General features: G+C 32.2%; 2 protein-coding genes and 1 pseudogene across 7 annotated transcripts; 2 read left to right on the forward strand and 1 right to left on the reverse strand.

Annotated features, from left to right (window-relative positions):
* Positions 1-562: 562 nt before the first annotated feature.
* Positions 563-7,348, forward strand: LOC112293019 (sedoheptulose-1,7-bisphosphatase, chloroplastic-like; annotated as a pseudogene).
* LOC112293123 (inorganic phosphate transporter 1-1) lies at positions 7,168-11,947 on the reverse strand. Of its 5 annotated transcripts, none has more exons than XM_024542236.2 (7): positions 11,806-11,945; positions 10,396-10,487; positions 9,988-10,094; positions 9,696-9,884; positions 9,321-9,522; positions 8,927-9,180; positions 7,168-8,549 (listed from the first exon to the last, which is right to left on the reverse strand). In XM_024542236.2, exons 3-7 carry the CDS (start codon positions 10,064-10,066, stop codon positions 7,651-7,653), a joined length of 1,623 nt encoding a protein of 540 aa, XP_024398004.1. In that variant the 5' UTR covers positions 10,067-10,094; positions 10,396-10,487; positions 11,806-11,945; the 3' UTR covers positions 7,168-7,650. The 5 variants fall into 5 exon arrangements, with proteins under 5 accessions (XP_024398004.1, XP_073396042.1, XP_024398003.1 ...); XM_073539941.1 differs by lacking the exon at positions 11,806-11,945 and adding an exon at positions 11,312-11,450; XM_024542235.2 differs by lacking the exon at positions 10,396-10,487 and having other exon boundaries at positions 11,806-11,947.
* Positions 11,603-14,895, forward strand: LOC141046390 (uncharacterized). Of its 2 annotated transcripts, XM_073539943.2 has the most exons (4): positions 11,603-12,109; positions 13,230-13,275; positions 14,101-14,168; positions 14,390-14,895. In XM_073539943.2, the coding sequence occupies exons 1-3, from the start codon at positions 11,603-11,605 to the stop codon at positions 14,142-14,144; spliced, it is 597 nt and encodes a 198-aa protein (XP_073396044.1). In that variant the 3' UTR covers positions 14,145-14,168; positions 14,390-14,895. The 2 variants fall into 2 exon arrangements, 1 of the variants encoding a protein (XP_073396044.1); XR_016497820.1 differs by lacking the exons at positions 14,101-14,168; positions 14,390-14,895 and adding an exon at positions 12,304-12,404 and having other exon boundaries at positions 13,230-13,783.
* Positions 14,896-25,003: the final 10,108 nt, after the last annotated feature.

Below are 25,003 nucleotides of genomic sequence, written 5' to 3' on the forward strand. Positions count from 1 at the left end.
TAATATTATATAGGCAACTACACTATATAATCATCAATTTCTTTTGTCCCTAGAGGTTGGTTATGCATACAAATACACACACATACACACACACACACACATATATATATATATATATATATATATATACACATACACACACACAAGTATTTGACAACATTTAATTTAATGCAATTTTCTAAATCTTCTAAAATAAAATAAAAATAAATAAATAAATAAAAACTAACCTGTATAGAATCATAAGAAATTCATTCAAGGGAATTGTGAAATAATATTCCAGATAAAAAATAAATAAATAACTTAGTGTCTATAGTAAAAGCTCATCAAGTAAGGCACTGTATTTTCCCACTAGTGTCATCTTCTTTTGGTGTCCCTTCTTCCCGCAATCAAATAAAGCTGTGAATCCCACATGGTTCGTTTAAAAAACTTATCACAAAACCCAACCATACTTTGAATAATTTCGGAAGACCAGTTTTGGAATGTGCAGAACGTGAAAGGAAAATGGAACAAAACTATTCAAACGTGTGCCTTGAGAATAGCACAACTACATTTATCCGAAGAGATGAGAAGTGCTTGTCCGCCGGATAACCCGGTCGCCCGCACCCACTACAGCCGGTGGAGTTATCCAGGCGCGAATGCATGGTCTCCGTCGTCGCCGAGACACGAATGCATCGTCGCAGTAAATGCGTTCCTGCACTACAATTCGCTTGCATTGTATGCTGACATTGCTGCCTTGGATCAGTTTCTGGTTTTGCCTGTTCAGTAGTGAGGTGGTGAGTTTGGGTGGTGATTGATTCTCCCCGATGTGTGACAACTTGATTGTAGTGATAACATTGATTTATCGATGGAACTCTAGGCTCCATTGCTCACCTACAGCACGACATCCATTGAACTTATCCCTCTTTAAATGTCTTAATCTATCCACAGTTCTTAGTCGTCGCGGCACTTGATTTCCTTTCAGTTGCGGCTTTTCTGTTCGTTCCTGGAATCAGAGAGATCCAGTTTTCACAACTTCTAGACACGTCGGACATCATTGTCTGAAGCAGCATTTGCTCCGTTGCCAAGACTTGCGTAGGTATTAGAGTATGGACAATTTGCTTTAGTAGAGTGAATCTTGCACGGTCCTCACTGCGTTATTAAATTCCATTTGTTGCTAGTGGTGAAAATAAGTGTTTTTTTGCTCCAGTATAGCTTGGTACTACTACTACTCCCCAAATATTGCATTTTGTAGATTATCTGTGAATTATTCCCTTATAGTTATTTGTTGCTACTACATTAATTGTATTGGGCAATGGCATCTTTAATGGATCATTGCATTGATTGATTAGATGAAAAAACTATGGCATATAGGCATTTGTTGTGAAATACTTGATGCACATTCATAAGGTCTATATACATGTGGATGGGACATTAAAATGTCCTATGGGTATTAATGAAAAATTAAAATGAAAATCAAGCAAAGAAAAAGCACAAGCATTGATTACAATCAATGTTAAGTCTTCACAATTAACTCATATATACAAATATAATATTATAAAAGAGATATGGGACATATTGGCTCAAATCCACAAGCCTTTAGGAGTTATTATTGAGATATTTTTAATGAAGAAATTATATAAACTTCAATATATAGATAGAAAATATATGGAGATTTTTCTAAGAGAGATTTTTGATTTGAAGGATGAATATATTAAAGCTCGTGGTAAAATAGGTAAATAGAGCATGGTATTTTTTTTTTACTTATTGCATTACAAGAATCTTAAAATCTACTTATTCAGACAATTGGATTGAAAAAAAGAGAAGAAATTGCCATAAGGTGGTGTGAAAGAAAGAGAGGTCTATTTCTCTATTTTTTGCTTTAATAGTACATATAAGAAAAAAAAAATCTTAAAGAAATATCATCCTTAATAAAAATAAAAGCTTAAGATTGATAAGTCAAGAAGTAATTGTAGAGCTTGTAGACAGAAGGGGCATTGACAAGGTGATGTAAAATATCTTAAAACAAACAAAAAGAATATAATAATTATTTGAGTTAATATTGTTCTTTCAACTTGAGAGGCATCATTTAATTCAAAAACAATGATTGCATCATTGTCTCAATTATGACATTATGTATGTATTGACATTACAATAGATGTATATATCTAAAGAGATAGGAATAAACTTCTCAATTTTGATGAAAATGAGACTATCCAACTTCAAAGCTATGATGGTGGCATTAGCAAATCACAAGACTCAAGTGAGATGCATCTTATAGTTTTAGATCTTAGAAAAAATACATTCCTATGGTTGTGAAGGATGTCTACTAGGTTCTTGGAACATTTGATACTTTATTATCAGTTGCAACTTTATGCTAGAAAGGTTGCAAATTTAACTTAGATGTCAATGGAGTTGATTGGCTTCTACCTTCAAGTGACTTACTCACAATTGCCTTGTGAAATTGAAGAAGTTACAATAATTTTTAGTTTATCTATTTTAATTTGTATACTTATTAAATGGCATCAAGCATTAGCACATACATTAATGCATATAATATAGAAGGTAGAGCAGATGAATTATGTTAAAGGATTAAAGATTAAAGAGGATAAGGATAAAATATCTATATATAAATCATGCATTGTTAGCAAGGCTCATAAGCAATCTTTTTCACATAAGCATAAGTATGCTAATGGTATTTTAAATGTAATAGTGTTTGACTTTGATTATTTTGATATAACTAGCTTTGGTGGCACCAAATGATTAGTTGTGTAGATTGATGAATATTTTGGCTATTTTAGCCTTTCATTTCTTCAAGCTAAGGGCCAAGTACATGTTTTTTATAAGACTTGGCAAGCTTAAATACAAAGAAGAATTAAAATAAATATATATATATATATATATATATATTAATGGAAGTATTGAATTTTTGAATAATAAGCTTCGTTCTCACTTCAAAGTTGAAGGCATTTAGTACATGATCACTCCTATATATACACATGAAATTGTTGGCATAGAAGAGCATATGATATAGACTATTTTTGAAAGAATAAAAACACCTCTAAACAATGCCAAGCTAGATCGTCAATATTAGATGTTTGCAGCAAAATTTGTGACATGAACTTGCAATCGCCTTTCACTTGTAAGACTCAATGGTAAGACACCATAAGAAGTTTCTTATGATAAAAAATCTTATCTTCAAAATGCTCATTGCTTTTGTTTTCTTACTTGGTATCATATACCAAAAAAATATATCAAAAGCTCAATGCAAAGGCAAGAAAAGATATTTTTGTTGGATATTCATAAGTGACAAAAGGATATGAAATTTTTTTACATGAGGAAAACAAGATAATCCTTAGTTGAGATGTGATTTTTTTCAATAACAAGGATGAATTACTTAGTAAGCCACTGACCCTTCAAGAGAGAATTGGAGAAGATATAGATCATATAAATAATTTTAATTTGCTAGATTTTTAACATCTAAGTAATTAGATACATCCCAACCTCAAGCCTCAAGATTATATGTGCAAGATGGATTGGATGGAGAAATGGTTGAAGAAGAAGCAAATCCTATATCAACAAAAGTACTAGAATCCATCAACTTGAAGTAGAAGCAATCACTCAAGCTCTACTACTAAGATGTCATTATATAAGTGGTATTGATCCAACAAATATTATAAGTAGTAGTAGGATGCATCACATGCCTTAGAAAAAAGACTACAATTTTATTTGAAGACATTATGACTTGCCAATTCAAATAGTAGATGTGATTCACATTGATGAATATGCAAAATCAAAGACTATTGAGTAAGCGATGAATTCACCTTTTTGCAAAGAATGGAGTCATGCCATGAAAGAAGAACTTGATTTTTTAAAATATTATGGAAATTTTTATTTTTACTTTATAGTAGGAAGGCTATAGATTCAAAATGGGTTTTAAAGAAAAAACTTATTAGTAATGGTTCCATTGAACATTTTAAAGATGATTGGTTATAAATGATTTTAATCAAGTAAAGAGTCTTGATTATCAAGAAACTTTTGCATCAATTGCTTGCTTTACAACAATTTGCATATTTGTTGCAATTACTACTACTCTTAATTGAAATATATTGCAACTTGATGTTGTTTCAAGTTATTTAAATATCAAACTTAAAAAAGAGGATATTTATATAAAGCTTTGAAAAGATTTGGAAGTTCTATCAAAAAACAAAGGCAAGGTGTTGTGACTGCTAAAGACTTTATATGGTTTGAAGCAATTTGAATGTGGATGGAATAATTTTTTTGATAAATCTTTATTAAATATTAGTTGAAAGCACTCATGATCAGATCCTTGTGTGTACACAATGTACATTAAGAGACTAGTTTTTGCATTATATATATATATATATATATATATATATATTGATGAAGTAGTTATTTGTTGTAAGAACTTTGAGATCCTTATGAAATACAAAGATGAATTACAAGAGTGCTACAAGATAAAAGATCTTGGTGAACTTAGTGATATTTTTTGCATTGATTTTTTGAAAGATAAGAAAAATGGTACTATTAGTTTGAACCAAACTAAGTACATTTGCCGAAAGTTGTCAAGGACATGAATCTCAAAGAAAGAAAATCCTCAATATATTCTTGTATCACTGAAAGGAATTACAAAGTCATTCAAAGATGATATAATATTGAACTAGAATGGCTATTGCCAAAAACAAGAAGAGTAGAAAGTCTTGAAATAAGACTAAAGATTGAAAAGGCATTGACAAGAGTGAAGAAGGCTTCATTCTTGCCTCCATATATACTCTTAACTAGGAGCTTCATGGCGATGTCATATATGACCTCCAAAATATGTTGACTTTACAAGATACATATCTTAACTTGCAAAACAAGTTTTCTATATGTACGCTACATAGTTAGTTTGTTCCCCAAGCTACCAATATGTGGTTAACTTGTTGACCAAGTTTCTAACTTATCAATCAACTATAAATATATGTAAAGTCAAAGCAACATCTATGAAGCTTCTAGGAAGCTATTATAAAAGGTATTATGAAATTAGCCTACTTTTATTTACTTTTATCTATTTCTACCTAATTATGTAGGTATTTACTAGAGTACTTATGTATATCCATGACAAAAGTTAGAAGAATTTGAGATAAAAGTTGCAAAGGTAGTTGCTACACCAATAATATGAAGTCACGTCACTTAGCATAAGAATGATGATCTTTTGGATGCAAAAGGTATAAAATTTTATCAAAAAGCTTTAGATTCATTATTGTGCCTTACAAATAGTACAAGATATGACATTGCATTTGCTTATGAATACTTTGGTCAATATATGGCATATCCATATATTTTGTATTGGTAAGGAATCAAAAAAATATTTTATTATTTACAAAGAACAAAATATTTGATGTTATAATATAGAAGAAAAGAAGCAAATTTGTAACTTCTAGGCTATAATGATGCAGATGGAGCAGGTTGTGTGGAGACACAGTGTTCAGTAGGAGATTATGTATTTATATTGAACAAGGCAATTATCACTCGGTCAAGCAAGAAGCAATCTTTAGTTTCTATTTCATCAACAAATACCGAGTATGTAGCTTTGGCTACTGTAGCAAAGAAGACTTTGTTGCATTATAAAGTAAAGAATTATGACATTGCTGAACTAGAAAAGTTGCTTATATATGAGGATAACCAGAATGCCATTGCTATTGCGAAGAATCTAGTATATCATAGTTGTACAAAGCATTGGGATAGGAAACATCATTTTATTAAAGAATGTACCAGAAAAGGAGAAATTAGTTTGGAGTATTATTTCACAAAGTAGATGGTGACAAACATCTTTATAAAATCTCTTCCTAAAGATAAGTTTCTAGCTTTTAGAGATATGTTAGGTCTTGTTTCAATAGAGAATTAAGTCCCACTTTTTGAGGAGGAGTGTACCAAAAACTGTGACTTATCCAGCTCTTATCAAAGATACTAGAAGTGCCCTCCCCTTTGGCTTCTATAACATTTAGTTTGGAACAAACTTTCATAACACATCCAATTTTAGTAACAAGTAGGGTGTAGAAGACAATCTAACATCTCACTAATCTTCATGTAGTCATCTTTTCTAGAAACTGGTAGGCGATATCGTTTCTGTTGTAGGCAGGGAGGAAAGGCCAGCACTCTGTATGGCACCTACATGCGTGCTGCATTCAATGCAGTTTCCCGGAGGACCTCGTCTACTGCGAGGAAGGCCTTAACTCGTGCTGAGCTTGGAGGAGTTTCTGGTCAAGGCTATCCTGGACAAGAATCTGGCCAGGTTGCTGGTGTGCATGAGGGAGGCTCCCCGCACAATTGCCTTCAAGGTCCGCCCAGCATTCTGCGAAGCCACCGCTTGCGTCAACACCTTCGGAGATGAGCAGCTCGCGGTCGATATGCTCGCAGATAAGCATCTCTTCGAGGCTCTCCGCTACTCTCACGTCTGCAAGTACGCATGCTCTGAGGAGAAGCCCGTGCTTCAGGATATGGAGGGATGAGGGATTTTGTGTTGCCTTTGACCCATTGGACGGGTCTAGCATCGTCGACACCAACTTCACCGTCGGCACCATCTTCGGTGTCTGGCCTGGCGACAATCTCACGCGACCAAGCTGCCTCCGCCATGGGCATTTACGAGCCACGGACGACCTACGTGATCGCCATCGACGGCTTCCCCGGTACTCACGAGTTTCTTCTCATGGACGACGGCAAGTGGCAGCATGTGAAGGAGATCACTGAGATCAAGGAAGGCAAGCTCTTCTCCCCCGGAAACTTGAGCGCCACCTGCGACAACCCTGACTACGAGAAGCTGATCAGCTACTACGTGAGCGAGAAGTACAATCTGCGGTACACTGGAGGCATGGTCCCTGACGTGCACCAGATTACTGTCAAGGAGAGGCATCTGTGCGTACGTAATCTCGCCAACTACCAAGGCGAAGCTAAGGAAAATTCAATATTCCCTGCATTTCAATCGTGGAAAAGACGCTTTTGTGCTTTCATTTCCGGTGAGAGAACGAATAACACTAGGCGCATCTCGCAACTCACACCATAAGTGCATACAATGGTTAGAAGCGCTGAAGTACAGCCCACAACACTAGAGCATTGATCGGCTTCTGTTCAATGTCACCAATTGCAAAGCACTGACTCAAGGGACGCAACACCGGAGGGCTAGTCAGAGTATAGAAAAGGATCAAATGAATTGGAGAAAGCAATCTAATTTGTTCGACCAGGAGTCGTAGGATCAACATGTAATGGGGAAGCTGTTTGTACAGGAGTTCCACCCCTCCACAAAGTTTCCAATTACTGACAGTACCCCACTAATGCCTAAGATTGTAAAGCTCCACTCCCTTTTATTCTCCTCTCGACGAAGGTCCTAACAAGTTCTAGGCATGTCGACTTCACTACAGACAAGTCGCTAATCTATATTCTTGATTGCCAACTGCTACTGGTGTTCATAACACACCTCTTGGGTCGTGTAAGTTCTTGTAGGCAAAGTATATCTGGAGTCATCCTGGAGATAGTGATGTTAATCTGCAGTCAGGTTTGAAGACCCTACTAATGATTTGAGCAACGTACCTAGCAATTATGACATCTTCCCTCAAGAGTTGTAAAGCAAGCTAGATTCTACTTGGAATCATGTTTCTGGAGGAACAACTAAGTTTTCTAGGTGACACTGTTTCCTCCGTTCGTGCCCTTTTGATGTCCGTTGGCAGCCGCCATCTCCCTTCCTTCTGCAGCGCTTTGAGCATTTTCGTCGTTCTCTCCAGACAACTCTTCCAATGACAATTGGTTTGTCTCGGGCACCAAAAATGTGCAGAAGAAGCCGCAAGCATTGGTGGCGGCAAGGATGAGCAGCGCGTTCTTGATACCAATTCCCTTGGAGTATCCTGCTTCAACCTCGGCCTGGTGGGGGCTTTGGGCGGCGTACAAAAACCCGAAAGATCCAATTATTGCGCCAGCTTTTCCAGCCGCTGCAGAAATGCCATGGCAAGTCGACCGGAAGCGAGCGGGAAAGAGCTCCGCAGGAACGATGAAGGTCGTGCTGTTTGGACCAAAATTTGCGAAGAAGAAGGTAAGTGCGTACATGACAAGGAAGCCAGTGCTGTTGTGCTTCTTTAAATGATCGTAGGGGATGGTGAGGCCTAACATGAACACCGTCATGAAGAAGAAGCCCTGGAGCTGGATTTTAAATCGCCCAATGCGGTCGATGAGAAATACTGTGACCCAGTACCCTGGCACGGTTGAGCACAGTGCGATCAGTGACTGCGCCCTTGAGATTTTGAAAACCTCTTGCACGGCAGACATGGAACTGCTTGAAGGGAGCCAACCAACAGCAGTGTAAACATCTTTCTGGAACAGATTCTGTGAATAAAAGGCCACATCCAGTAAGAACCAACACGAGGTTGTGCCTAGCAGATGAGCGCCATGCCTCCTGAAAAATTCGGCCGAAAACAGACCGTATTCAATTCTTTTTTCAGTACGTGTTTGGATGGCCTGGACTTCCATTTGAAGTACGCTGGACATGTCCTGGGCAGCCTGCTTTGCATTCCCAGCCACAAGCGCTGTGAAAACAAAAACCGGTTAGAAGGTGCCCACGTCAACATCACGATCACTGACCAGTAAATTATCTCGCACACTGAAAACGTTCTCCACAGATTCTAGTCTATCTAGACTTATCTTCTTTTCGATTATTGTAGCATTAATTTTCAAGAAATTGCCAACCTATAAGCGTTGAGTATAGAGAAAGAAAATGAATGATGTACCAAACGTGTCGAAACTGGTTAAATTCTCTTCTAAATGGTTCTCCGAAACTTGATAGGTAAAGTTAAAAAGAAATTAAGGTTTATCTGGGACAGAGCTTTCGGAGCTGTTGTTATCAGACTCGAATCACATTCTAAGCTGCCCACCAATTTTCTGCCGGTAGCGAGGTTTGTATTACCTGTAAATCGAGCTGTTTCGGGCATCTTCATTCGGTAATAATACGTTGCAGCAGCTGGTACCGCACCGAACATAAGGATGGCGCGCCACACAAAGTCCGCAGAGTTCGGTACCGAGGCAACAGGGTCGACATTAAAAGGCGGTGCAGGGACTGCATGGTTGTAGATGGCAGAAACAATGCACCCGACCGCCCCAGCACACAATATACCCGTCCCTTGCATAGCAAATACTGCCGCAATGAATGCACCTCGAGTCCTATCAAAAAGTGAAATAATTAGACAGATGAACATGGAACCTATGTCAGCTGTCGGGTGGAACGGCAAGAGTGAACACTCTGCCATCAACCTCCCTTCGTTAAACCCCACCAGCATGCAAATACTCAAGGCATATATTACCTGGTGTTCGCATACTCTGACATGATGGTCGCTGACAGCGGATAATCGCCACCGATTCCAAATCCGAGCCAGAACCGGAAAAAGCAAAGTGTTGTCATCACAGACGCCGCTGTATGGCCAAAGGAAAGACCAGATGCAAGAGCAGATACGACCATCATCATGAGCGTCATTCCGTACACCTTCTTGCGTCCCAGTTTGTCACCTGCACAATTTGACCGAATAAATAAGGATCAACATCATGATCAGCTCAAACAATCTTACAGAGAGTTTTCCTGGGCCTTGTGATTTGGCGGTAACAAACCTACATGAAAGACGAAAACAATAGATCAATATGTGTGCGCGATCAAAGGCCAAGAGAGTGAGTGTACCGCTCACCAAGCCACCCAAAGAACAGTTGGCCCGCCAAAGTTCCACACAAGGCTACTCCATTAACTGCAGCGTTCACGTTTGCGGGTAGGCTTCCAGGTTTGCCAGTGAGAGGGTCATAATAATAGATTCGCCCAAGAAGTCTCGTAACGATGGGGATAGAGAACAAATCGTAAGCGTCGGTAAAAAACCCCATGCCTGTGAGGAAACAGAAGATGTTACCGACACAAAATTTCAGGGGGTGCAACTAAATCATGCTTTGGGAAATTATGGGGTTAAGGATTGCAAAATTATCTCATACCAGCAATAATAATCGCCGTAAAGTGGTACCATTGCGTTTTCGCTTTGTCCAAGGCGGACAAGACCTCGAGCTGCGCCATGATCAACACTCAGTGGCCCTTTCACCTTCTGTCAAGATCAGGAGCCGAGAGACGTTAGAACACCTGGAGAGAAGGGCAGAGCCAGTAGATCATAGCTTGAGCTGCCATTGACAATTTTCTCCTACAAAGAAAGTTAATTCAGTTGTGATATTAATCGATTCGAGTTCGTTTATTAATTATCTTTCTGAAATATAAGCATTGCACAGTATGACCCTTTTATTGGTTAGTAAAGGAGACTTCTCAAGGTTCTTGGAGTAGAAAATCGTGGAGCCAAGCACAACATGGTTCACACAACCACTCTGAAAAAACATTCACCCTTCTTCATATACCAGATTTTTGCATGTTGCGAAGATCTTCTTCTGTGGCTTGGTGACCAGAAATTTCGCCGTGAATGCAAAATATTAAACTTCTTGGCGTTCACCTAACATCCATGGTATTCCGCAAGATATCAAGACTCGAGACATGGGAACATTAAGGTACCACACAACGATACGAATACTAAATGGAGGAACGACCCGAGACGCCTGAAGTTTAAGCTTATCTACGCTCGTACGCGCATTCATGCATGCACGGACAAGGAGACTGCCTCCAAAACTACCGGCGACGCGATTTCATATTTCTCTAATTGAGCCATATCCGCTAAATTTGTGAGCAGTCTCTTCCGCCAACCACCACATCTCGATGGTTGATCAGACAACAGGATTTTTATGTGCACAATAATGTCGAACAGTAACGGCTCATTAGCTACAGCTACTCTCGAAAGCATGAGACCGTACGGAGTTTCACTCGATAAAGTCGCAAGTGAAATTGCATTTCGCCGTGCGAACCTCCTGTCTGTCGGTACCAAAAGAAGGTCGGTTAAAGAACAGAAGCATGGACAAAACAATCGAAGAGTAAGTCATAGTCAGAACTCACTCAAAGACCCTCGCTCTGAAACTTTCATGGCAGCGAGAGATTCAGATAACAAACCCAGCCGTATATCTGGAAAATTTGAGAGTCCTATTCAATCAGTTAAGCTATCTTCTGATTCTGTTCCGAAAACTCAGAGTTAAAACATATCAGGTCATTCAAACAAAAACGAGCCCAGACGTTTCAATGGTGAAGTTGATTGCTTCGAATATCAACTAGATTTCCAAGGAAAAGTACAGGGACTATAAATCCCTACGGCTGATAAGGAATCATAAATCCCCTGTCTAACCGACCAACCATTCAGTCTTGGGGGACGTAAACCACAGCCATGGGTACCTGTGTCTGGGCAGCAACTGATCATCTGCAGGCTCTCTGCCTACCGCGCACACCGCGCGGCGATGAATCAATCGACGCAAGGGTGAAGAAATCTTCGAACTGCATACAGGACATCTCTACAGACTAGAATGGATCACGACACTGGCAAGACTGGCGGTAGAAAACGCTTCAACAAGAAGATTCGCATGCGATGGGAAAGAAAATCAAGCGAAGGACCGTAACGAGTTCTGGACGACTTAGACAGCAGGCCAACTTTACAAAGAGAAAATAAAATAAAATAGATGCTGGAGTATGATGGTGGTGATGATTCCCAACTTCAAATCCTTCGAAGGAAGAGAATTCAAATCACAGAAGAAACACAAACCCAAAGTACCGCCAAATTCGAAGCCCAGATCTTCCATCATCCCACCCCAACCCACACACTCAACCCATCTCAAGAAACGTCACAGAACCCACAATGCATCACAACAAACGCCGCGGCCGCAATTACCCACTTTGCACGGGGTTACTCGGTGCAATCGCAATCAATGTAGGAGCGCACTCTCCCCACAATGTCACAACAGCAGCAATAACAAAGGGACCCCGGGGCACACGTCTCCCAGCCTCTTCTTCTTTCACCTCCTCCTCCTCCTTAACATGCAGCCCGTTCTCAGCGAACGCTCATGGCACAGGCGGAGAAAAGCGGGCACTCGCTTTATGCACACAAGTCCCTCGGTACGGTTCCCGTTACAGGCTTGCGGATTTCGAGGCTGCGCTGGCGATGGTGGACTGCTCCTTCTGCTGCTACCCTTGTGCCAGGTCCCTTTTTCTTTTTCCTTTTGTATTCTCCTCCTCCTGCTGCTGCTTCTTCTCCTTCTTCTTCTTCTACTTTTTGTGCTGTTGCGGCGGTGTTGTTCAAGATTTTTTTGAGTTTTAGGTTTGTTTGTTTGAGTGAGGAAAGTGAATAGGGAGATGAATATGGTGTGCTGGCTGGCTCTTCCCTTGGCCAACAGAATTGCGTTGAATAGCCTGGTCCTCTTGATGCGAAGGTGTTCAACTGCCAGTCGCATATTCCCGGATGCGGTGCCGTGATGCTTCCCTTGCCCTTCAATAGGTAGGGCTTGTCTCTCTCACTGGAAGCCCTTTGTGGACTTCCTTCCTGATTCCCTATCCCTTTCCTGTTCCCACTCGCGCCCACTCTTCTCTCCTCTTTCGGATTTATGGTGGATTCCTCATCTCACTACATCATTCCTCACCGCTTTCGGTGTCTATATTCGACTGTTTTTCTTTTCCTTTCTTTTCTTTCTTTCTTTCTTTTATATCTCTTACTGCGGTATTTTATAGTTTTTGTCATGATTTGTCCTATTGTTAATGTTGTTGTTTTTCCTCTTTGAAGGACTGTTGTTGTCATCATTGTGCATGGCTTGGTAAGTTCAGTGGTTCATGTATGGAAGGAGTTCTGCTTTGGGATATCAATGAATTTCTAGTGTTTTTTTTAAGTCTTATGTGGAAGATCCAGTAGCACTTGTCCTGCATCAAAGAATTTCATCCTGCTTTCTCCTCTGTCTGTAGAAGAATAAACTTAAACACACATCCACAGCCATTTTCAAAGTTGTATGAATGCTTTGATACCTTGAGTAACTAATGTTTATCAATTCAATTGATATGTTACGAATAATTATAGTTTACCTTGTTCCATCACGTTGTGTTATTACCAAATGATTGTTTTGCACTGGAGACAGACACTCCTTTTGGAGGTTTTTATTTCTTTCTTTCTTTCTTTCTTTATTCTTCCAAAGATGTCTTACAAGCTAAACTGCCCTCATAACAACTAAAAAAAACATTAAAAATATTAAAAGAATATATATAAACAAAAATCATGTAGAATGGGAATGTAAAAGGGTGTCCAATGCTCACCAATGTGCATAATTTTTTGCAGGAATATGGAATGGTGCTGGCTTCCATAATAAAACAGCCCATTCATGGTAAGTTTGGTGGTGTGATTTGTACTGCCAAAGATAATGACCATTCATCTGACAAGTTAACAATCTATTCATTTAATTAACTTTTATTTTATTTTATCTATTCTTCTGGGAATAATCTTTTCACATTCAAGGACAAGCATCTAAGCTCAGTGGAGCTCCCTCTTGACTACATTCCCAAGGCACACAGTTGGTGTCATATACCCTGAGTTTCTCATTAGGGTGACTTTATCCTTCCAAACCTCTGTTTTTGTTTTTTCGTTTGTTTTTTTGTTTTTGTTTTTTTTATCTTGAGAAAAAATTGATGTAGAAGACAATACAGATGGATGTTGTTCTCTATCCACATCACAATCCAAACTTTTTCCACCTGAAGAAATGTGTACATTTTGAGAATGCAGAGAAGTGACACTATCACACAACAAACTAATGCCTGTAAACTTTTTGGTTACATCATTTCAATGACTCTCCCCCTTCATCAACAATAATATATATATATATATATATATATATTTATATAGATATATTATAATAGCCCTTGAAATTTTAGTTTAGGAATGAAAAATGGGAACTCTCAATTCCACATGCACAACTTGGCATGCTCAGCCTTACAACACTTGTCATGGGATGCAGAACTGGGCATGTGTCTCTCTGGAGAGTAGTCATGGAAGAAACCTCAGATTTTCCTCATATAATTTATAAGTATGTGTATGTGCTTAAATATATATATATATATATATATATATATGATTGCTTCATTTATTGAACTCCTACAATGGACTAAAGTTAAGTATGTCTATTTTGGATATCCTGGGTTGTGGCCCACAACAGGGCAATCTCTCCAACTGATGCTTGAAACGTATGAATCAAAATGAGGACGTACAAAAGCCTTCAAATGGGTAAAGCACAACTATTGTCAACAGTCTGTGATGTGGCAAGTTGCTTGTTCTTTGTGGAAACACAATGGCTCAATTCAACCAAACTCAATCAATTATTAAATATAGTGTGCTGGAAAGTAAACCCATTTAAAAACATACATAAATTTAAGAAGAAATCATAAATAAATAAACAAAAGAAAAGAAAGGGGAACCCATGTGTATGTTGTTGTTGTTGTTTGCAGTCAGCTAGTGCAATGATAAGAATGGATCTACACTGCAATCCATGAAAGCAAAGGTACCAAAGCCAATGTACAATAAGTTGGGCTCTCTAACTTGTGCCAATTGTTCCCCATTAATGCTACCCAACCATGTGGTGTGCCCATAGTACTGTACAATTGAGAGCTTGGATCTCACGAGTCGTTTATTGTACAAAAAAAGATAGCCACTATTTCAAATGAAGGTCCTACAGGAAAAAAAAAAAAAAATTAACAAGACCCTAAAAGAAAGAAAAAAACACAGTGTTTTTGTGCTGCCGTGGGCTCCCATCACATGTGGTTTCAGAATCTTGACTTCTGGCTGATTACATTCTCTTAATAAACGTGCTTGTTAAATATTATCATTTTTCTAAAAATAAAGTGTCATTATTTTGACAAAATAGGCTTTGGTGTAGAATATTAGGTTTCTCTTCTTGGTTTTTAACACATTCTTTGGAAGAAGTAAAGTAAAGGGATTTTTAAAAATAAAATAAATTAAAATAAAATAAAAATAGTACTTTTGGACTCCATGTACGTGTGGAAAACAAGCTCTTTGGTTCTAAGTTTCCTTCTCAACCACTTTTGAGAGCAAGGGTTGATTAAAAAAAATGGTCTACAATAGGTGAAGATGTGTTTTCTGATGCCTATTTTGTAACTTTGAAAGATGCATTGGGCTAGTAGGGTGTCAAAGGGATAATGTGTCACTTCAAACATGAACAAATCATTTCATGTAGATTCAATTCAGAGGTACTTGTAAGCATTGCAAATAATAGTACATAATAAATAGCCACATGGATATGATCATATGCATAAATCACATATTGCAAAAAAGAAGAGTAAAACAGGAATTAAAATGAAAATTGTTAGAATTTTCCATTTTTTTGCCATTAATTGAATTAAAATCTTATTGAAACTTCTAGTGAGTTATTATTCAAGCTGTAAATAATTTAATAATAAATTATAAATAACTTATAAATTAATTCAATATTTAATGAATTAATGTTTTAAATATTTTATTTTTATTTTTTATAGTGCTATCCAAATATGAGAGATTGTGCACGTTACTTTATTTTTCACTCTTTTCTATATTATTACAATCAATCAGTAAAATCAGAGTGTAAAACATTAAAAGTTATACAAAATAACATATAGTATGCAAGAAGATTATTTTTTTAAAAAAATAAAAGTAATAATAAATTAATAAAAATGCATTCAAAGTGTATATTTTAATTATAATTATGATCCCTTTGAAATTAATAAATATAAAAAAGTTGAAAGAAAGAATTTTATTCAATTATACAATGATACAAGATGTACAACTACAAAGCTTTTGACGAATAAAAGGATAAAATTAGAGTGAGTTCTAAAATAATAATTAATAAAAATAATCGGATTAATAATTTTTTAACCAATAATGATTTTAATATAAAATAATATAAATATAAATATAATTAAAAATTAAAAATTAAAAATTTATAGTATACAAATAATAAATTATTATTATTTTCAAAAATGTAATCAAATGGTAAAATAAGGTTTTAAAGAACACACATACTTATAATTCATAAATACACAAATACTGAAAATAATTTTAAAAAACCCAAAAATTATTCATGCAATATATAATGTAGAATATAAGTCATCTATCTTAACATTGGCCTTCTGTATTTGTTTTTTAATGAAGAGATATTTCTTTAAAAAAATATATTTAAATAAATTCTTAAAGTCTAAGATAAGAATATCATAAAAACTATATTTGTAAGTTTTTGGTTGTGGATTTCAATATGACTTCTGTATTTGTTACAAACTTTACCACAATTGTAATTATTTCTAGAACCAATTTAATTTTAAAATATAGATTTATTATTTAAATAAAAAATAAAGTATAAAGGTCATATAATTTTTAAGATTTAAATGAGATTATTATGTAAAATAGTAATAATATTCTTATAATATTCTTATATATTAATTTAAAAAATTATTCTTTAAATTCAAAAAATAATAGTATTATAATAATAATATATTAATATTAATATTAATATTAATATATTTAAATAATAAATTTATTATACTTTGAATAAATTTTAACTTTAAAAAAATTAGTGATTTTTTTGTAAGTTTAAATTATACATGCAGATATTGTGATAAATTTAATACAAAAAAGAAGCCAAATTTAACAAAAGATATTAAATTCAATGACTTCTAAAAGTCTTATTTTTATTGTAGAGTTCAAATTTTTGAAAAAATATTATATATACCTTTAAAATATGCTAAAACATTTAGAATAACTATGTATTCTTGATAATAGCAAATCTATCTCTTACTATTGTGATAATAGAAAATCTACCCTCGATGCAAAAAGGTATCAATATTCTTCTTTTTTTAGGTATATTTGTCAAGATAAGAATTTAAAGAAGAAACATAAATAAGTGAGATAAATATCAAAGAAAGATGACAAAATGATAATAAAAAAATATATATATTTAAGAAGAAACTAGAATGACTATTTCCAAAGACTAAAAATCTAAAGATTCTTGAACTTGGATTAGAAGTAAAAAAAAGAATTGATAAGAATGAAAAATGCTTTATTTTTGTCCTCATATATACTATCTAACTAAAAGCTACATCGTGATGTTTTGTTAGACCTTGAACATGTGTCTTATTTCCAAGACACATGTCTTAACTTATAAGGCAAGTTTTCTAAACATGCACCACATGTTTAGCTTATACTACAAGCTATCAATACATGACTAAATTGTTAGCCAAGTGTTTAATCTACCAATCATCTTTTATCATATAAATGTGAAATCATATCTATGAAGCTTTTAAGAAGCTTTCCAATAAGATATTATTAAACTTATTTAATTTTATCTTCTTCTATCTATTCATGCTATTTAAGTAATTATTCACATATATATATATATATATATATATATATATATATTTGTGACATTAATTCTTTTTTTAGGAAGTTCTATATTGAGTAATAATCACATGTTGATGAAGTTTAAAATGTGACAAATTATATTTGCTACAAACTCTAATCTTTGTGTCATTTAAAGATAGTTGATAGGTCTTTTAGCTATCAATAATATTCCATTCTAGGGCCTAAAGACTACCTTGTTATTTGATCATTGTTTAGGCCTTTGTAACTTTTTTTAAACAAAACATGTGTAACACCATCAAGAGTTGTTCCTACCTCTAATAAAATCACCAAACATTGAGAGTCTCTTTCAAGATCATGATATGAAATAAGTAATATCTTACTATCTATATGAGAAAAAATATGTCATTATTGAAGGTCTTTATTTTTATTATATTGTCTTAAAAGCTATGAAAATTGCAATGTCTTGTCTAGTAAATCAACAAATGATAGCTCTAGAGTTGAATCTGCTAGTTGTTGATTTTTTATTTCTTTAGTGCAACAAATATACAAGTTTCTAACCTATTAATCACCTATAAACATGTATAAAGGTGAAATCATATCTATGAAGCTTCTAAGAAATTTTTCCATAAGATATTGTCAAATTAATCTACTTTTATCTATTTCTACCTATTCATATTATCTAGGTAACTATAGGTATATTTGTGATGTCTATGTGCATTCACTAATATTGTATCTATGTAAATGAATAATTTATTCTAATCTATTTTAGCGCCGCCTTCAATCTAAGACTTCTTATATCTTAAACTTTTGATTATTATCTATTTTTGTGATATTTGTCTTCTTCTTAAGATATTCACTATCTTATATGGGTTAAAAAGATATATGTGAAATATAAAATAGATTGTCATAGACTCAAGTAGATATAATTAATATGCAATTGGATTGATTTATTTATATATAAAAAATAGTCCATGTCTACAATAATCTAACTTGTCACAAAAAAAAATATATATTCTTAATATTACGACAAAATAACCATATCTTATTTCCAACATGGAATTAAGGTTGTTACTTGTAATAAGCATCTGCATTAATCTTTTGTCATTCTTGAGCTTTTTTTAGTTGTACCTTCATTATTATATATAACTCAAATAAATAATTTTTTAATTTTTTTTCCAAATAATTATTAACTTTTGAAGAGTCAAAAGCATGAAGTCTTAGATAATAACTATAATTAGAAAAAATATTTATTAAGTAAAAAAATATATTTTATTATTATAAGTAAATTTTGTCAATAGCAAAATAATTCTCTGATTATCTTATTTGCAATCAATGGTACACCTCAAATATTACTTTAAAACTTGATTTATGTGCTATATTTGTTCATCAATTTGAAGATAGAAAGCTATATATAGTTTTATATCCACCTTTAAAATTTTGAAAAGAATTCTTCAAAATCTTTATACAACTTGAGTCCTCATATCTAATATAATATTTCTGATAATTTATGATAGTGATAGATATTGTCAAAGAAAAATTTAGCTATTTTTTTTTTTTTTTTTTTTTTTTTTTTAATCTATGATAGATTTTTTACATGATTCAAAATATGCCATCTTTGTAAAATAATCTATTATCAAAAATATAGAGTCATAAGAACTTAAGATAAATAGATTCAAGATAAAATCCATAGAAATAAAAGATCATAGTTGTTCAGATATAGATAATAGTTGAAAAATTTTGTAAAATTGATAATAAGGATTTTTTAATCTTAAAAAAATATCACATGATTGTATAAAGTCTTTGACTGCCTTCCACATTTGAAACCACCAAAAATCTCTCTATACTAGCTCCAAAATGTGTTGTATTCAAAATGTCATATTATTGAGAAGTCATGATAAGTTTAAAGAATATAAAATTATCATTCACTTTCTAAAATATATAATTACTTCTAAAAATAGGATAAATTATTTTTCAAATCAAATTTGAAAGTATCATGAAATTTTAAAGATTTTTTTTAATATTACAAATAAAAGGATTAAATAAAATACTTGATTGAACTTATTTTAAAAAATTGAATCAATAATTACTATAGATTTCATTGCTTATAGATGAAATTGATCTAGCTTCAAGTAAATTATTTGTTATTAATCAAAAGCTATATATATATATATATATATATATATTTTGTATAACATAAAATTATTTATAAAATGCATCTAATAAATCTTATTATTTTTTGTTTCCATAAGTGATTTTAAATTCAAATCTTGACAAGTACATGTTTCAACGGGCTTAGTGATGATTTGAAATATATATTGATATGAAATACTTAAGGTTCTTGTAATCTATGTACATAATAACTAGATTTGAAAGGACCTTCTAAATAATGACATCATTCTTAAAATGAATCCACAATTGCAAGAATTTTTTTATATTGGATCTTATAGTTGATCTTAGCTGTTGAAAATTTTCTTGAATGAAAAGCTATTAAATGAAGTTTTTCATCTACTTCTATTTGTAACAATATTATACCTAAAAAAATATTTGGTGCATTTTTTTTTATAAAAAATAGTTTAAAAAAGTTGATGCAATGTATGATTGGTACAAAAACAAAGGCTTTCTTTAAATCTTCAAACGTTGCTTTTACTTCTTGATTCTACTCAAGTTTGTCTTCACAATTCAAACATGTAAGTAAAATTGTAACTTGAGAGAAGTCCTTGAAGAAGATTTGATAGTAATTGACAAATCCCAAAAAATATTGGACATCTTTTACCATTTTTGAAATCTTCCAATCTATAGTTATTTGAACATTTTTAAGATCTAACATAAATCCATTATTTGAAATAATCAACTTGAGTAGTGTGATATATATACTCTTTTATCTTAGCATAGAATCTTACATTTCTTAATTTTTACAATATACAATGAATATGAAGTTCATGTCCTTTTATATTCTTAGAATAGATTAAGTTGTCATTTAAATAATAGGTAAAAAAATTATCTAAAAACTCTTAAAAGACATTATTTATTAGATATTGAAAATTTATAGGTACATTTGTAAATTCAAAAGATTTAACATTGCATTTAAAATATTCATACCTAGTTCAAAATGTAGTCTTTTATTTATGTCTTTTTTTTGATATATATTAGATTGTATGCTCTTTATAGATATATTTTTATATAAATCTTAGCTTGATTTAATTTATCAAAAAGTCTAGATACCAAAAATAGAGAGTACCTATTCTTGATGGTGATCTTATTGAGTCTTCAATAATTGATACACATCAATAATGATCTATCTTTTTTCTTCACAAACAAGATAGAAGCTTCTACTAGAAATTTTGAATGGCATATGAAATTCTTGGTTGTGTTCTCTTCAATATATTCCTTGAGTTTAGCCAACTCATTTTATAATCAACTATAAATTGGTCCAAATAGTAATTAGGCTCTCTCTTGAAGATAAATCAAATAATCATAAGAATGATGTTTTGAAAAAATATTTATATTTTTTTTCAAAGAGATCTTAATAATCTTAATATTGGCTTAAAATCATATTTAAATTCTTTCTAATATTAAAAATATATGTGGCATATATAACACAAGGTGATTATTTTTTTTTAGGATGGAAGAAAGCTCTTGCATAAATAAATACATGTTTAGTTATACTAGACTTATGACTTTTTACTTAATTAACAAAATTCTTAGTAATACTCTCAAAAAAATCAAGACTATAAGAAATCTAATTTATTCAAGAATTATATTTTTCCATCTACAATAAATTTAAAATAATTAGAATAGAAGAAGATCTAATGATATTAAATATTATAAAGCTACTATAACTATAAATTACTATTTCTATAAGGACTTTATGAATAACATTTTAAAAAGATGATAGATGACTATCTATGATTTCTATATGAACATATTTAGTTTTCTTTACTAAGGGTATGTTATGTCTTTTAAAAAAAATTTCATCTAAGAAACAAGCTAAGGCTCCTAAATCTAGGTCCTAAATTAATATTATAAAGTTGAAAAATATTCTTGCAACTCTTAGATCAAAATTCAAAAAATTGATTGTCACACTTTGCAAAAAAGTTAATTACTTGATTCAATGTTTGAGGATCAAGTAAATTGAGAATCAATTTTTTTACCTTATACTATAATTTGTAGAAAAATTGGCTAATGAATGCACTATCATCTTACTTCATATCAATCGTAAGTTGATAAATTTGTGAAGCATATAATATTACAAATTAATTTTCTTATTATAAAATATAAATCTTATTTATTGCAAGACAAATTACATCATATTTTCCATATATAGATCATAATTTTACTAAAAATACTTCAAAGTTTTTTATTATTAGATCTTATTATTAAAAAAAATAAAAATCATGATATTATAAAATATAAAAGTAATGTTCGAATAAACTTGACTTGTGATCTTAGAGTTGGATAGCTTTGGAATTGAAGTTCAATAATTAGTTATACTTGATTGATAAATCCTCAAAACTTTAATCTTATGCTATCAAACTTCTCAAGCAATGTATTTCTTGATTTTTTAATACTAAAATGATATTTCACCATTAAAAAAGGAGCATGATTTAGTGCACATATTGAAGCACCTCCAATCATTTCTATGTCTTCAATTCTTGACAATCTTGTTGCTATTTGTCATGGTAAATTGATTTAATATATTATAAGTATTAATATTCTTAATTACTCTTACATTTATACTATTGTACTCTTCATTTCAATAGACACTATTATAATAATACTAGAAAAAAATGTCTAATATCACTCAAGATAAATAAAAGAAAAGACTTGAAAAACAAAGAAATTGCTTAGAACAATATCAATTTAGAAGAGAGTAATGTGCAACTTCTAATACGTTTATGACTTATTAAGAAAAAAAATGTAATCCACTATTAATCAAAAAAAGATGAAGTTATAATATTATAAGTGTACTCTTGTTAATTTATCAATGATAAGAACTCAAGGAAGATATATAAATAAGTGAGATAAGTATCAAAGAGAGATCACAAAATGATTATAAGAAAGTATATATATTTAAGAAGAAACTAGAAAGGCTATTGCTTAAGACTAAAAATCTAGAGACTCTTGAAATTAGACTAGAAGCAAAAAAAGAATTGACAAGAATAAAAAAAACTTCATTCTTGCTCCCATATATATTATATAACTAAGAGCTACATGGTGACATTTTATTGGACCTTCGACATGTATCTAATTTGCAAGATACATGTCTTAACTTATAAGACAAGTTTCCTAAACATGTGCCACATGGTTAACTTATACTACAAGCTATGAACATGTGGCTAAGTTATTGGCTAAGTGTTCAATCTACCAATCACCTTTAGATAAGTATAAAGGTGAAATTGCATTTATGAAGCATCTAAAAGACTTTCCTATAAGATATTATCAAACTTATCTATTTTTACTTATTTATATCTATTCATATTATTAAAATTATATATATATATATATATATATATATATATCATGCCACAAAGATTTTGGAATAGTCCATTTCGAAACTTTTTGACTCTTTCTTTGTCAATGTTTGTATACCATTATCATGTATATCATTGTCTCGCAACATACATTGCTTCATTTCCATGCATATAGATTCTTTGATCTCTTTAAATTCAAAAAAAAATAGATGCGTGCTGCCTACAAATTTGGTTAGAAGGGACTTGAATTTGTTGTACTTGTCATTACAATGCAAAATTGCAATATATAAGTCCTATGTGATTAGTTGCTAGACAAAGTTAGCAGCTATTTCTAATATTCTAGAAGTCTATAATCATATTGATCTATGTAATAGATCTTAATGTTTTAGAACATGATTGCAACAAATGACATGCTTCTATTAAGCCTTATAATAGCACTAATGTATGTGGCAAGTACAAGACGTATTTTGACCAAACTAGATTGGAAGCTGGCCATGACTAGAGATGTGTAAGATATGGTGAATGCAATGAAGATACACAAAATTATCTAGCTAACACTGGTCTTTGACCTCACTCATGTATCTAAGAACATGCAAGGAAAAAGCGTAATAGTGTAAAAAAAAGGCGTTAGGTGTAGCAACAAAAGCAAATAATATTGTAGCACTTGTGGTAGGGAGAGTGAATATGATAGTGAATAATGTGCAAATGAAGCTACAAAGTCCTACCATAGTTAATGTGCAAATAGAGATGATAGGTAAGGAAAAAGATTGTAGTGGATAGCAAGAATCATTGACAAAAGAAAAAGAGCCAAAAAATGCCAAAAAAGGCTGCTCTAAAATCTGTGTGGCTTGTGGTTTGGGTCCTATATGCACCTAAAAAAAAGTAGTAATACTTTAATACATTTGAGAGTAGATTTGCTATTATAACAAAAGTAATGGATATATTAACTATTATCAAGAATACATAGATATTCTTGATATTTTAGCATATTTGAAAGATATATATGATATTTTTTTCTTAAATGTTTAGAAGTTGTTTAAATTACATTGCTAGAAGAGCTAATTCAATTCTATTGAATAGATGTTTAAATCCTTTTTCTTAAAGAAATATAAATTTATTGACTTTCTATTTTTTATTGATATTATGTTGATAAATATTTTTATAAAAATATGTAAGGATAAAATAATTTATATGAATTTAAAATATTAATTTAGAATTCAATATGAAATTGCTCAAATTAATTTAGATTCACATGAATTTAAGCAATAGTAGAAAAAATATATAAAAAAAATTAATATATTTTATGTATATATATATATATATATATATTTATGTATGTATGTATGTATGTATATATATATATATATATATTTATGTATATATATATATATATATACATACATATAGTGTTTTAATAGAATATTATTATTTTTATATATATTCAAATGTAATTCTATTTTTCATTATTTTATCATTTTAATATTTTATTTAATACTATATTTTTATACTATTATTTATATTATGTTATAATAAATAATCATATTATAAATCCAATTTTCAAGAGTAATAAGATAATATATAGCATGATATATAGTAGTATTTATTTTAAGTTAATATTTGATATAATAAAAATATAATAAACTTAAAGAAAGAAAATTTTTAAAGCATACAATTAATTATCACTTTCTTATATTTCAACCTCAATTATTCTTTAATTTTATTTTTTATAAATTAAAAAATAATATAAGAATAAATTTTTATATTTCAACTTTAAAATTGTATTTTTGTTATTCTTTATGTAATTAAAGAATTCATAATTATATATATATATATATATATATATAGGAAAATGATGAAGCAATCCAAATTTCTAATAAAGCAATCCACTCTATCTCAAGCATCATTGTACCTTTGGAGCCCCCATCCTTGTTCCCAACCATTTTTCATTCCCAACCATTGCTAGGAATAAAGGTGGAGGCTTGAGAACAGGGGCAATGGTTGAAAATAGAGGAACGGTTAGGAATGGGGGAACATTAGGGAATGAAAGAATGGCTGAGAACATGGCATATGGATCAATTTAGTAAAAATTTGGATTGCTTTGTCATTTTCCTATAGATATATATCTGGATATCTTTAATTATATATATATATATATATATTTATAATTTTTGATAATATATTTCACAATATTCGATTAAGAAAATAGTGATCAACTCAAATTACAATCTTTTTGTGGAGCTTCAA

Source organism: Physcomitrium patens, chromosome 16 (assembly GCF_059467195.1).
Source record: "Physcomitrium patens ecotype Gransden chromosome 16, ASM5946719v1, whole genome shotgun sequence".
In the NCBI taxonomy this organism is placed as follows: domain Eukaryota; kingdom Viridiplantae; phylum Streptophyta; class Bryopsida; order Funariales; family Funariaceae; genus Physcomitrium; species Physcomitrium patens.